Source organism: Plecotus auritus (assembly GCF_963455305.1).
Source record: "Plecotus auritus genome assembly, chromosome: 2".
NCBI lineage: Eukaryota > Metazoa > Chordata > Mammalia > Chiroptera > Vespertilionidae > Plecotus > Plecotus auritus.
The window spans coordinates 214,790,180-214,804,157 of NC_137771.1; the positions used below are offsets into that span (position 1 = coordinate 214,790,180).

A 13,978-nucleotide genomic window follows, 5' to 3' on the forward strand; every position below is an offset into this window, starting at 1 on the left:
GATGAAAGAAATATTACAGATAAATTAAATTTTAAATTATCTATTTTTTTCACCAAAACGGCATTTTCTAGAATTTTATAATACTAAAATAATAAAAATAACTTTAAATATTTGTTAATTGTTTACTTAGTGATGGTCAGTAAGTGCTAGAAGTGTTAAACAGCCTATTCACGACAATCTTTTCATAACCCATGACCCAGTTTGTGGTGGTGGTTGTTTTTATAACTGTCCCTATTTTAATAAGGAGGCATCTCAGCCTTCGTGATGGAACCAGGATTTTCTGACACCACATCCAGTGCATTTAAGTACAAAGCCAGACTTCATACTTTAAAAAAAATGAAATGGGGATGTATATAATGGATGGGCTATATCATCATTGATCTGTAAGATTTATTGCTTACGAATGACTACTTGAAAGCACGAAGGTCATAGAGTTTATATATCCACAGGAGCAAAAGCCCAATTGAACATGTATTTTCAACTATTCTTTTTTGAGCTTTGGTTGCTGAATCGGGTGCAGTATAGCCAAAACAACTACCAATAAAGTGAATGTTGATAAGGGACTTAGTCATTCTGCACAAAAATATACTAGCATTCAAAAGGAGTGATGTATTAAAGATTGGCCCAGGGCGTAAATTCAAACTTAGAATAATTATGTTGATTCTTTTGGATACAAATGTCTTTGAGTCATTATTAAAATGTTTGACCTAATTTTTAAAAACGTACTTAGAAAATATTGTTTTTCATATAATTATTCAGAAGTGGTTTTTCTCAAACTTCAGATTTATATCTGTTTCTGTATCTTTCACTTGTGTTCAACATCAATTACTTAGTAAGTATGCCATTATGATCTGGGCTATAAATTTCTTTATTATCATTAAAAAGGAAATTATAATTTTATAATGTTATGCAAACAAATTTGAACATAATCATATTAAGAATCATTTTGAATAATTCTATAAAATTGTTCTATATGACCCTCTCTTTTCCCTTTAGATAACACAATATCACCAATTTATTCTGGTTTCTTCCCATTGTGCTTATTTTTCTGTCTATATGGTTATAGTTGTGTAGTCTACCCTCATATTCAATCACAGACATGCAACACTAGATTTATTTTTGCTATACTCATCCCTTTGTCAGTTAGCATATTCCATCCCATTTCCAATCACCTTTTTTGTAGATACTCTCAGTCTAGCTTCTGAGATTTCTTGCAAATACACGCCAAGGAAAAGTGGCTCCCATCATGCCCTATCTTCAGAAAGGTCATAAGTGCCATAACTCTGTTAATGTTTGCCTGTAGTCTAATATGATCTGTTAAAATATTAACTACAAAAATACAAGTGCACATTTATTCTAAAATAATGATTTTTAAAATATTCATACACATATATTTTTTAAAAAATATTCTCTTTCAACGCAAAGTGCTTGGAGCCATCATTTTCAAATTTAAATCTTAACACTTAAATAATTCTATAAAGAACATTTATTTAATGCCTTTTTACAGGAGTTTTGACTACATTTTCCTTTTTAAAAAGTGATGATCTATTAATGGCTATGACGTTCTGATAGAGTACAGCTACAGATATGATAATATTCATTATCTTTCCCACAGGGAATCAAGAAGGCTTTTGGAGAAAAGAGTTACTTAAGAGTTTTTCATCTAAAATAAATTTGTAAAAAATAGTTCAAATCACTACCATGTCAGTTGCTTAAAACATTGTTTGAAAACCAGAGACTACCTCTCAAGAGCCATGACACTGAAATCTTCTAGGGACTATTCCTTCTTTCTTTCTTTTTTTAAAATGTATTTTTTATTGATTTCAGAGAGAGAGGAAGGGAGTGGGAGAAAGAGATAGACATATCAATGATGAGAGAGAATCATTGATTGGCTGCCTCCTGCACACCCCACATTGGGGATTGAGCCCACAACCTGGGCATCTGCCCGGACCAGGAATTGAACCATGACCACTTGGTTCATAGGTCAATGCTCAACCACTGAGCCAATCTGGCTGGGCTATCCCTTCTTTCTTGTTTTTAGTTGACTATTTCTCCAATAAAATTTATTTTTGAAGTAACTTTCTAATCTTTTCTAGTGTGAACTTTAATGAAATTATTTTATTATTATTTTTTTAAGACACACTTTTTAATGGCCTTGGGCTTGGCGCAGTCATTGGCCTGGGAGTTGCCGCACTCTTGCTAATCCTTGTGGTAACCGATGTCAGCTGCTTCTTTATTCGACAATGTGGGTTATTAATGTGCATCACCAGGAGAATGTGTGGGAAGAAAAGTGGCTCCAGTGGCAAAAGTAAAGAACTGGAAGAAGGAAAAGCTGCCTACCTGTGAGTAACAGACATCTGCACCACAACACAGTAAAGGAGTGCCGAGGTCAAGCTTGAGTGCTCTCTTCAGGGCTTTGTTTGCCAGCATAGGAGAGTTTAACTATAAACCACTGGGCACCACTCTGGCTGCTTTCTGCATCTTAAATCTGTCAGACCTTAAACATAATATCTTAGAGCCAAATGACTTTGTAAACAGACTACTGTATTAAAAAATAAACCTGCCCCGGTGCAGGCTCAATCCCCAGTAGGGGGCATGCAGGAGGCAGCAAATCAATGATTCTCATTATTGATATTTCTATCTCTCCCTCTCCCTTCCTTTCTGAAATCAATACAAAAATATATATTAAAAAAATAAACCTTAAAATGGAATCCATGGTAAAAAAAATTACTGTCATAATTTAAATTTTTAAAACAAGTTTGATTGATTGATTTGAGAGTGAGAAAGGGAGAGTGGGAAACATCAATATGTTGTTCCACTTATTTATGCATTCATTGCGCCCTGTATGGGTATTGAAACTGCAACCTTGAAATATCAGGATGTCACTCTAACCAACTGAACTACCCTGCCAGGGTGTCATGAATTAAATATTGAGAAGTAGATAAACAAGTAGATGATAGATGATAGATAGATAGATAGATAGATAGATAGATAGATAGATGATAGATATAGAGAATCATACAATTATATTTGGTTATGCTTTTTCCCACCATTTCTCAGTTTATATTGAATAAAAGACAGACATCAACAGTAATCTGAATTAAAAACTTAATTAAACTGAGTTAACATAAATTGTACCAATGCCTACAATTTTAAGAAGTGACTGCATACAAGTTTCAAGTTTGTCTGTATAGAAAATGTATGCTCTATGCAATGCATTATTACATGTTCTGAATTTACTAGTCCAAATTTTGATCAAAAGATGACTATATATTATAATTTGGAGTTCTCTGTGGCATTTCATTTACTTAGAAAATATATGAATTCTGAGAAAATATGCAGAGATGAATTTTATAGAAAATGTCATGTAAGAGTAATTAAGAGGTTTTAATACTTATTTCTGCTTTGTAGTCTTTAGATAAATTTGTATCAAATCTCAAATTATAAGAGTAATTAATTCTTTTTTATTGTTGAGTCCTTTATGTTGGTTTTTCTATGCATACATTTAGGCATATATTGTCTCATACATTATGGTCTAGGCGTAGGGATCTAGAAAAATTAATTATGCATGGCTATATTCTTTTTTATCTCCATGCCTATCTTAGTATTCCTAGGTAATTTGTTTGTAACCATTTCCCATGGATACACTGTCTAGATTTTTTTCACTTCAAGAGATGCTAAATTAGAAAACTTACATTTTCAATTCAAATAAAATAGATTCAATTTGCAATCAAAATGCCACCTGCTTAATTGTTAGACACAGAACATAGCAAAGAACAAACAGCAATTAGGCTCTATTTCACATTTGAATTGTATATTAATGTGTGTAAATATAGTGGGATCAATTCTCCATTCAATATCTTTTGTTTTCTTCATAAGAACATGCTGTGCTTTTACAATGTCTTATTAACTAAATAAGTATCACCAAACTTCGTTTTAGTTTCCTTTTTACATGTTGAGGAAATCATATATTACATAATTATACATATTTGCATAAGATATATACAAATATAACCCATGATGCATCATTTTTTACAATATGTGGGTAAGATTTTTCTTCTTCTTCTTCCTGATCCTCTTCTTTCTCCTCTCCTCCTCCTCCTCCTTCTTCTTCTTCTTTCCCTCCTTCTCCTTCTTCTCCTTCTCCTTCTCCTTCTCCTTCTCCTTCTCCTTCTCCTTCTCCTTCTCCTTCTCCTTCTTCCTCCTCCTCCTCCTCCTCCTCCTTCTCCTCCTCCTCCTCCTCCTCCTCCTCCTCCTCCTCCTCCTCCTCCTCCTCCTCCTCCTTCTTCTTCTTCTTCTTCTTCTTCTTCTTCTTCTTCTTCTTTTTTGTAGGAAAGATGGATCAAAAGAGCCAATAGTGGAGATGAGAACAGAGGATGAAAGAATTACTAATCATGAAGATGGAAGCCCAGTAAATGAGCCAAATGAAACCACACCACTAACAGAACCTGAGTATGTAGATTGAAATACTTAAATATTTTATAAGTATTTGTAAATTTATAACACATTATTTTTAGTAAATATTTACAAATGTGATCATTTGTGAAAAATTGTTGTTTTTCTATGAAACTTCATGTGAATGTCTAAAATCCATTTCTTCAGAAATTTCATATGAAATATTTGTATCAATGTCAGGGGAAATCTACAATTGAAACATATGCTTATAATTTTATATAAGAATGTCAAAAAGACATATTTTTTTGCACTAACCTCACTCTCTAAAAAAGTTATGCTTTGATAATGTGATTGACTTTTACTGAAATAAATATGTGTCTGGAAATTAATCATTGCTTTGAATATAAATATGACAGTTTATAATAGCAATAAATAGTGTGAAATATACAGAAGACTCTTTTAAAAACAATATTTGTAAAGAGCAGGAAGAAATACTGTTAAACTCTCATGTTAATATTTACATAGTAAATGGTGCATGGTCTCTATTCAAGATTATGTTACTTCTTTTTGCACCCATCATAAATCCACTAAACCCATAGCAGGTATTTTAACTGAACCTTTAATGATTATGAACATGAGTCTAAGTTCATGTACATAACTATTAAAATGATTCAAACCAAAGGCAGTATTAAGATGTAGCAAGAGTAACATTTTACAACAAAACCATGACTATCATACCATTCTTGAAATACTGCTCACCAAAATGACTCTTAAATTTCATTGTTTTACAAAACAAAAATTCCTTTTTCTTTACCATGTAACATTCCCTTGCAGAAAAACTTGATTTAGGCTTCTCATCCTAAATCAAATTCTGAGTATTGTCAGAGCTGATGAAAACATTTTGTTTCAGAAATCCCCTCTATCCTCTCAAGGGATTGTAATGAGTAATATATAAATAAGCTAATACTATGTATTATTCTTTAGTTAAACTTTTCATATGAAGCATCAGGATGTTTTTAGTTATTGCATTTAGAACTTTTACATTCTGTTTTGAAGTTAATTCTAGTAGAAGCAGCGGGCACAAGGTGAGTTCGATTGTCTCTTCTTCAGAAGTTATAAATCTTTTCAATGAAGCAAAATATTTCCCCCAAAACAAATTCCTGTGTATTCATTATCACAATATTATATAGATGGGCATGAAAATGAGTTAAGAAAATACCCTTGCATATGACAGACATATATTTAAAACAATCTAGGAAACAGAAACAAAAACAAAAAGACGATTTAATAACTACTCTGGGACTCAATCATAGAAAAAATACTCAACAAAAAATATATATATATCATTATGAGTAATCTTTTTTAAATTTACCATAAACATAAGTAGTAAATCTTTATATACGCAAAAATACACCATTCAAGACTTAGTTGAAAACTCTGGTTAATTACAAACTCTATAACATAGTTCTTTGAATTAGAGATATATTAAGCCTATCCTAACTTCCCATGGCAGCATTAAATTTCTCTAGGTCTTGATGCTAAAGTGATCCCTTGTTTTTACAATATTTTATTGTCAATGTTTTCAGTACTTGGGGATGGGAGAAAAAAAGAACTGTGACTTGCACTGTTTATAATGTACCTGGTCTGCAAGTACAAAGTAGATGCTACTTCATTTCCAGAAATAGATCTTACTAGATTTTGCCTACAAATTATTTTTGACTGATTAGTTTTCAGATGGTAGCTTTTATCTTCAGAATAAAATGGATTATCTATTCATTCTAAAATATAAAATAAATTGCAAATAAATCCCAGAGGAACTATTATAGTAGCTTTCACTCTCCCATAAATTTAAAGTCACAATGAATTTAAAGTCAAAATGGTGAATTGGAATTCTATTTGTAACTTAATTCTTTAGATGTAGAAAATATATTTTTGTCAAGGGAGGAAAAATTACTCCCAAAGCTATATACACAAAATGTAATAGTAAACCACTGAATTTAATAATAGTAAAAAACAAACAAACAAAAAAAAAAACACAGAAATCTTGATTCATTGTCATCATAAGATTCATGAAGTTGTCTTAAAATTAAGAAATAAAAGTCATGCCTGCCTGGCATGGCTCAGTGGTTGAGCATTGACCTATGAACCAAGAAGTCATGGTTCGATTCCCAGTCAGGGTTGCAGGCTCGGTCCCAGTGTGGGGCATGGAGGAGGCAGCCCATTAATGATTCTCTCTCATCATTGATGTTTCTATCTCTTGCTCCCTCTCTCGTCCTCTCCAAAATGAATAAAAATATATTAAAAAATAAATAAAAGTTGTGAATGATAACACACACTAACTGAAATTAATGATGTACTTGTAATCCTTTTACTCTTTAGAATATATCCCATGGAGAGTCAGTGATCAGGGTATAATACTTTAAAAGTGAAACACTAAATTATTTTTTCTCTATTTTTTACCCTGATGTGTTTTTAAAATATATATATATATATTTTTCAATTACTGCTTACATTCAATATTATTTTGTATTAGTTTCAGATGTATAGCATAGTGGTTAAAAATTATGTACTTTATGGAGTAGTTCTAAATCATTCTGTGTAAACTTTAACACTGAAAAAACTGATAAATACGTTAATGTTGGAAAAAAAAGTTTGTTATTGCATCATCAGTAACCATTGGAAACAACTCTGCAAAAAGTTTATAAATGATAGGCAAATAAAAATAAAATAATAGTGACTAGAGACCAAGTAAAGAAAACAATAAATATAAAAAAGTAAGAAAACCCTGAAATACATTTATTTGCATTAAGTTGCAAAGAATATTGCCTATTCATCCAGCTTCCGAAATTAATGTAACAGAATATGGCAGCAACTATTGATTGTTCTTACTAGAAAAACTTTTAAGTCCTAGTAAATCATCTAGAGGACATATGAAAATGTTTTGACTTTTTTACATTCCAAGACACTTAGTTATACTTTAATATTATCAATTCATTATCAAATTTAAGTCACCCTATAATGAATGATTTGGTGCATATACATTTACAAATATATTATTTCTTTTATCATTGTTCATCACACCACATTCTTACTGTGGACAATATTGCTTTATTCCCTTTTAGATTATATTTTGTCAATTTGATAATACTTTAACAAAATCTGATTATTTTATTCTAGTGATTGTAACGTATTTCCTTCTACAAAACAGCAACATCATGTTAAGGCATCTTACTTAAAGTGACTCAACACATGAAGTTTATTTTTTCTACATTTTCTTCCAGAAAATTGCCTTTAAAAGAAGAGAATGGGAAAGAAGTCCTAAATCCAGAAACTATAGAAATTAAGGTTTCTAATGACATCCAATCAAAAGAAGACGACAGCAAAGCATAACACTGAACTTGCAGAGGCGGGAACAATGCTACTCAGAGCATTTGGATTGCAGTGACCCTATGACCAAAACTATTCCATTGACCTTAATTTCTTGGGAAACTTCTAGCTTGGAATAGCTTGTACACATATACATATGATCAAATACTCCTGCCCATGGTCCACTACCTTTGTTGTTGTTGTTGTTGTTGTTGTTATTGTCGTTTATTTTGTTAAGAAATTCTGTATAGAGACCTGACTGGCACCAACTCTTGGGTATCATTTGACTCTATGATTGAAGAACTGCAATTTATTAGATGGCTAAAGTGCTCTACTTCTTCAGAACTATATCTCATACCACAGCCTCTCCAACAAAGAGGAGTTTAAAACAAAACAAACAAAAAACTTTGTGAGCTAATTGTAAAAGAGAGCCCTGCGTGTTTTCAATCCTGTATTGGGCAAATAGATTATTAAAGTGGATTTCAGTTGAAGATGAAAACACTTAATACAGGTTACACTGTTTCGGAGAATTTCAGGGAACCTGGGCTTGGATAGGCCAGCTATCTTTACCAGATATTAGAAATGGAGAGAGACTTTGGAAAACTGTTTTTAAGTTACAGTTATGTTGATTTTTGATAGACTGAAGTGCCAGATCAAAATTGTTACCCACTTGAATGAATATTAGTTGTATGTAAAATTAGATTAGAAAGATTCCGTAAATCTCTATCTCTTTCTATATGCCATATTCACTCACAGTGGATTACACACACACACACACACACACACACACACACAAATGTATTGCAAGTGAAAATAATATTGACTTCTGCCCTCAGCTTCAAGTAATAAAGTAAATTGAAATGGGAATAATATCAATGTTGTCTTGATATATTTATAAATATGTGATTATCTTTTACTTTTAAATAAATTTAACAGAAAACAGGTCTTTAGCATTTCAATACTTTAAACCGTTTCTACAGATACACTTCCCCTCATTGTTTTAGATAATCTTTGTTTTAAAATTCATTTTTAAGTGTTATAGGTCAATCATAAATGTAATTGGCTAATGGAAGTTAAAATCCTTAGTTTGGTTGAATTAGAAGTTAACATTTAAACATGCCGTGAAAGTGTCAATGCTAAACAATTGAATTACTACCATCTTTTTATTCTGGATGTTGTCGCTAGAAGTCATTTTAAGATTTTGATAAACAACTTTGGTTGGAGAAATCCCTAAACTATTCAACACAAACTTTCTAATATTTATCAGTCAGGCCTATATCTGAATAAAATACTTATCAACTTCCAAGCTATGCAAGCTCCCAGAGGTGAGAGACTGAAACATAAATTTCAGTTATATGCAAGGTAAGAGAAAAAAAAGTATTTATAACTAGAGGCCCGATGCACGAAATCTGTGCAAGAGTAGGCCTTCCTTCCCTCTGGCACCCGGGACCTGGGCTTCCCTCGTTCAAAAGGTCGTCTGGAAGGATGTCCAGTCTAATTAGCATATTATGCTTTTATTATAGGTTATAAATATACATACCATTGGAAGCAGGTTTTAGATGATTTCTTACCCTAGAGAGACAAAGGTTTCTTTAGGCCCCATCATATTCATAATCTTTAGTATTCCAGGGGGATTATGGCTCAAATATTGACTGGCTGAGGGACGCATGCCATCCTTTATTGTTGACAAGACATTGGAGGAAAGTTCTAACACTGCACAGCAACCTGCTTTAGGGTTCCTCTATTGAAATAACCTGATGAACATTAAATGTAATGTTAATGCCACTTATGGACACTTTTATATACAAAGTGCTGGAAACTATCAGCCAGGGAGAGACAGCAACCAGTTTTCCAAAACGTTGCTTATCAGTAAGACAGGATCTGCCCATCTGCACGTTCAGGCAGTAAATGGCCAGTGTCACCGCCCTAAGGTACAGGTTACGATGCAGGAATCTCTCCTTGCTGTCCTTTCTGGCATATTCTGAAGAAAAAGAAAAGACTTCGTGCCTACCTAAGAATTTTAGTAGGAATAATCCAACTGGTCTTTTTTGCTGGATTTGTTGCTGTTTAAATTATGCTTCCTCTTATCATCCTTTTGCTTTATTTTACTGTTTGTTCGCCCTTTTGTATCGATGTGCTAAAACCAGTCAACATACTAGTGCAAGGTAAATGGGCTTAGTAAAATGTCAAGGAAGCAATAGCCGTGGATGCTAATTCTTCCTGGATAGGGCTACCCGATTTTAAGCTAATGATGGTGAAAGAATTAGGAAAACTTAGAAAGTACCTTAGCATGTTTGCTACTGTTATATCCGTGCTATACTTCAAGAGCAGAGAAATCATAATAAAGAACAAATATTGTTGTGGGCTTTTTTTTCATCAGTTTAAAAGTTCTGTTTCTCTCTTTTCTTTGGACTTTCCTTGTAAAGCAACTTATCTAAATGTTACTTTTATATATATTTGCTGTTGAATTTCTTGCCATTACGGGGAGTAAGGATCTGAGTTTAAGAGGTCATTGGGAACTAATTGTAGACTGTGTTTCAAGTGCACTGTTTCAATGGTCTGAGTGGTCCTTATCTCTTGTCTTTGAAATATATGCCCTGCAGGAGCAAGGCAATACTGTGATAAACTGGTTTTGTTTTTTTGTTTTTTTAACATTTTTATGTAATGCTCCAAGTTACTCTATTTGTAAAAGTTTCCATCTAAGAGATGGATTTTAGTAAACTGTAAACTATCAACAAAATTGAAATCACATTTCCTGTTTTTCATTCTTATTCTAGACTAAAACATATCCATGTAACTAAATAAATATTATTTTTACTATTTGAGACTACTCTTAAGTGTTAGTATCAAATGTCAAAAGAGTTGACTGATTATGTTAAATAATCAGGACCTGTGGTACTTTAAACAAAGAAGCAAAGATATCACTAAAAACATATTGGTATTTCTAGATAGGTTATGTGCAATTAGGCAATGACAATCTATATCCAACAACATAAGAGGAAACAGTAATGTCAACATTTTAGCACATATATTGTTTTTAAAACTGGCACAAAATAATGTGTTAATGTATTTTACAATAATTTGCAGAGAAAGTTAATTAAGAATTGTAATTTCTAAAGATTTATTTGTTATTTTCGTGCGACATATTACCATTCTATTGATACTAATGTCTAACATTAATGCTGTTCAAGTTTTCCCTTATTTTTAATACTAATACCTATAGAAGCATTTTCAAAGACTATTTCATCCAGGAAAATTTACATGAATCTTAGTCTTTGAATTAAACATTTATATAAATAAAAGGATTTTATTAATCAAATTATTTATTTAAGTGCCAATAGTTAATTATAATTTTATAATCATTCCTTTATTTTATGCTTCTTAGTTTAAATAATTAAAATATATTTGTGCCTTTAGATTAGCATGACAGTCTGCTTTTTAAAAGATAAAACACAACTGCAATTTTTATTGACATAGTTTGCTCCTATCAGTGACAATTGAATGAATGATAACATTTTAATTACATTCAGTTAATAAGTGCAGTTCAAACTGCTTTACCTTGAATACAAAATCTAAACATAACAAACTAATCTGTACAATTTATTTCCACTTATGACAAAAAATTATTTCAATGCACAAAAAGCATATTTCATTTGTCCTGCATTGTTCTAAGTGATAATATATTCTAGATATTGTTGAAATTGAGTATTACCAGTTGTAAAACAAAGCTAGGGTACATTATTATGCTGTCACTTGGGTCAACATTATTCATGTTCTATATTGATTTGGGAGCACAAATCATTATTGTTGATAAGATAATCACTGATGAAAATATCTAAACTGAAGTGGTAAAAAATAGTCTCCATTCTTAATTTTAAAAATATTAGAATAACATACATGGAGAATAATCTAAATGCTCAATTTCAATTCCTTATGAAGATATTTTTTATAACCATATCCAGAGTGCTTATTCAACATACTTATGAGTAGGGGAAGATTTTTTTTAATGAGATTGTTTGCATTATTTATCTTTAGAGATAAAAGATTTGTATCCTATTAACCCTTTGAAGCATTATTACAATTTCTCTCACATTGAAATTGCATATGGATATATTAGCATGTGCTAAAATTAAGCTGTGGAAGGTCATAGAAATGAAATACTTAAATCCTAAAAAAATTTTTTCAAGTAAGTATTCAACTCTTGGGCTTAATAATATTCTGAGATGAAATAAATATATGTGTAAATGAGAAAGTTATGAAAGGGCCTATATGTAATAGTTGCTGAAGAAATATGACTTCCTTCCAGGTCCCTTCTCTTCTTTTTTTAAAAAAATTGCATTTACCCATGTAGGTGCAGCTACTTTACAGCATTATACAGGAATACTAATTGATTAATTATTCCCCCCTTTTATATTCTATATAATAGTTAATATTTATTTGATAACCTTTAATGTTCTTAGAAAAATAGTTTATTATTCTCTATACAATTTTATCAATGGCTTAAAAACATTCAAAAACATCTTTTGAATTTTAATAAATAATTTTTAGGATTTAGGACACATGATGTTCATAAGTATTAACATAAAAACTTCCCATATACATTTAATATTCCCAATTTCTTTTTTTCTGAAATGAAGTATCTTTTGGCATCTGGTTTTAGCTTTCCTTAGAAAAGAATTAGCAAAACACTGACTGTTGGAGCATTTTAAATCACAACCAGGCATAGAAAAATAGAAGAACAAAGAACCCCAGAGAGTACAGAGGGGCAGACTGAACTTCTACCTTATGAAGAGGTCAGGACTTGGTGTGAGAAGAGCTTGAGCAGGGACTAGGAACACTGCTTAGTTAACAATTAAAGCGACTCTCCTGATGCAAAGGAGAAAACGAAATGAAATCCAAAGGAGAAAGTTAACATTAGAACCTATGATTCCATTTTGCAAATAGGATTTTTTTTTTTTTTTTTTTTTTTAGCAAACAACATGCATTATATAAAATAAATGATACTGTTGAGAACAAACGTATTTGTTTCAATTCTTAAAGGAATGTTCATGGTTTTGCATTTGCCTCTAAACTCTGTTAGGAATACGTGAACTTCTTAGAAATAAAAGTTTCAAACAACTTTTTTTATGGTATGTGAATTCTATGCTGTATTCAGTATGCATTAAAACATAGTGTTATTTTCTTTAACTTATATATTCCATTCAAATTCTATATTCTTAAGTTAGTTAGCTACCACAAAGTTTTCTTATTGTTTCAGTATAATATGTCCCTATGAAATGCTGTATATATATGTCTAAACTGTAAAAATTATAATGCAAATGTTGAAGTTTTGTATTTATGAGAGACATTGAAAGTATGGCTTACAGTAAGTATATCAAAATTGTCACTTCACCATTTGTATATTAATAGTAAATATAATTTTACTTTAATAAAGTGTTGCATTTTATGTTTATTTTGAATAATATCTTTGTGATGAGTGAGCTTATGACTTGACAAATACTTTTCAACATTTCCAGACATATCTCTATATATTCAAAAGAAGAGAACGCTTTCTGTCATCCTACCTCACCAACAGTCACCACCCTTTGGCTTCTACACTGTGCTCAAGTGAGAGTTTAATGAGTAAACAGTTGGTAAGAGCAGTAGTTCTCAAAATGTGGTCCCAGAGCAGCAGTTCAGACACTTCCAGAGAACTTGTTAAAAATGTACATTTCTGGACCACAGCACAGACCTATATCAAAAGAATCCGGGAAGGGGCCCAGGAGTCTGTGTTTTAACAAGCCTTTTTGGTAACTCTAGGGCACACAGAAGTTTGAGATCCACTGGGTTGAACACACACTGTGAGTGGCAACTTTAGATTAGCATCTGGTACATGATGACGTTTTATTTCTCCTTATTATATAGAACTAGGATTCCAGCGCACGATTTGAAATCGCGCAGCACTGCCCACCCTCGAGTCGCTGGCCCAGCCCTGCCTCACTCTCAAGGCCCTGCAGCAGCCATGGCCTCTGCCAGTCTGGCCCTGCCTCTCTCTCCGCCCTTGAAGCAACTGCGGAGGGTTCTGTTTGCACGCGGAGGCCCCTGACACTGCATATTCGCCCTCCTCCTGTCCGGGCTACCCCTTATGGTGTCCTGGTTAATTAGCATATTTCTCTATTATATATATAGATATAGATATATATAGATATCATCTTGTAGAACTTAATGAGTTATAAAT

General features: G+C 32.1%; 1 protein-coding gene across 1 annotated transcript in view; it reads left to right on the top strand.

The window, feature by feature from the left end:
* Positions 1-9,745, top strand: part of NCAM2 (neural cell adhesion molecule 2) — a 417,403-nt gene extending 407,658 nt beyond the window's left edge. The window contains exons 16-18 of the mRNA XM_080656219.1: positions 2,138-2,342; positions 4,333-4,452; positions 7,677-9,745. Of these exons, the coding sequence (XP_080512345.1) occupies positions 2,138-2,342; positions 4,333-4,452; positions 7,677-7,785 (434 nt within the window). The 3' untranslated portion in view covers positions 7,786-9,745. The remainder of the gene's footprint in view (positions 1-2,137; positions 2,343-4,332; positions 4,453-7,676) is intronic.
* Positions 9,746-13,978: the final 4,233 nt, after the last annotated feature.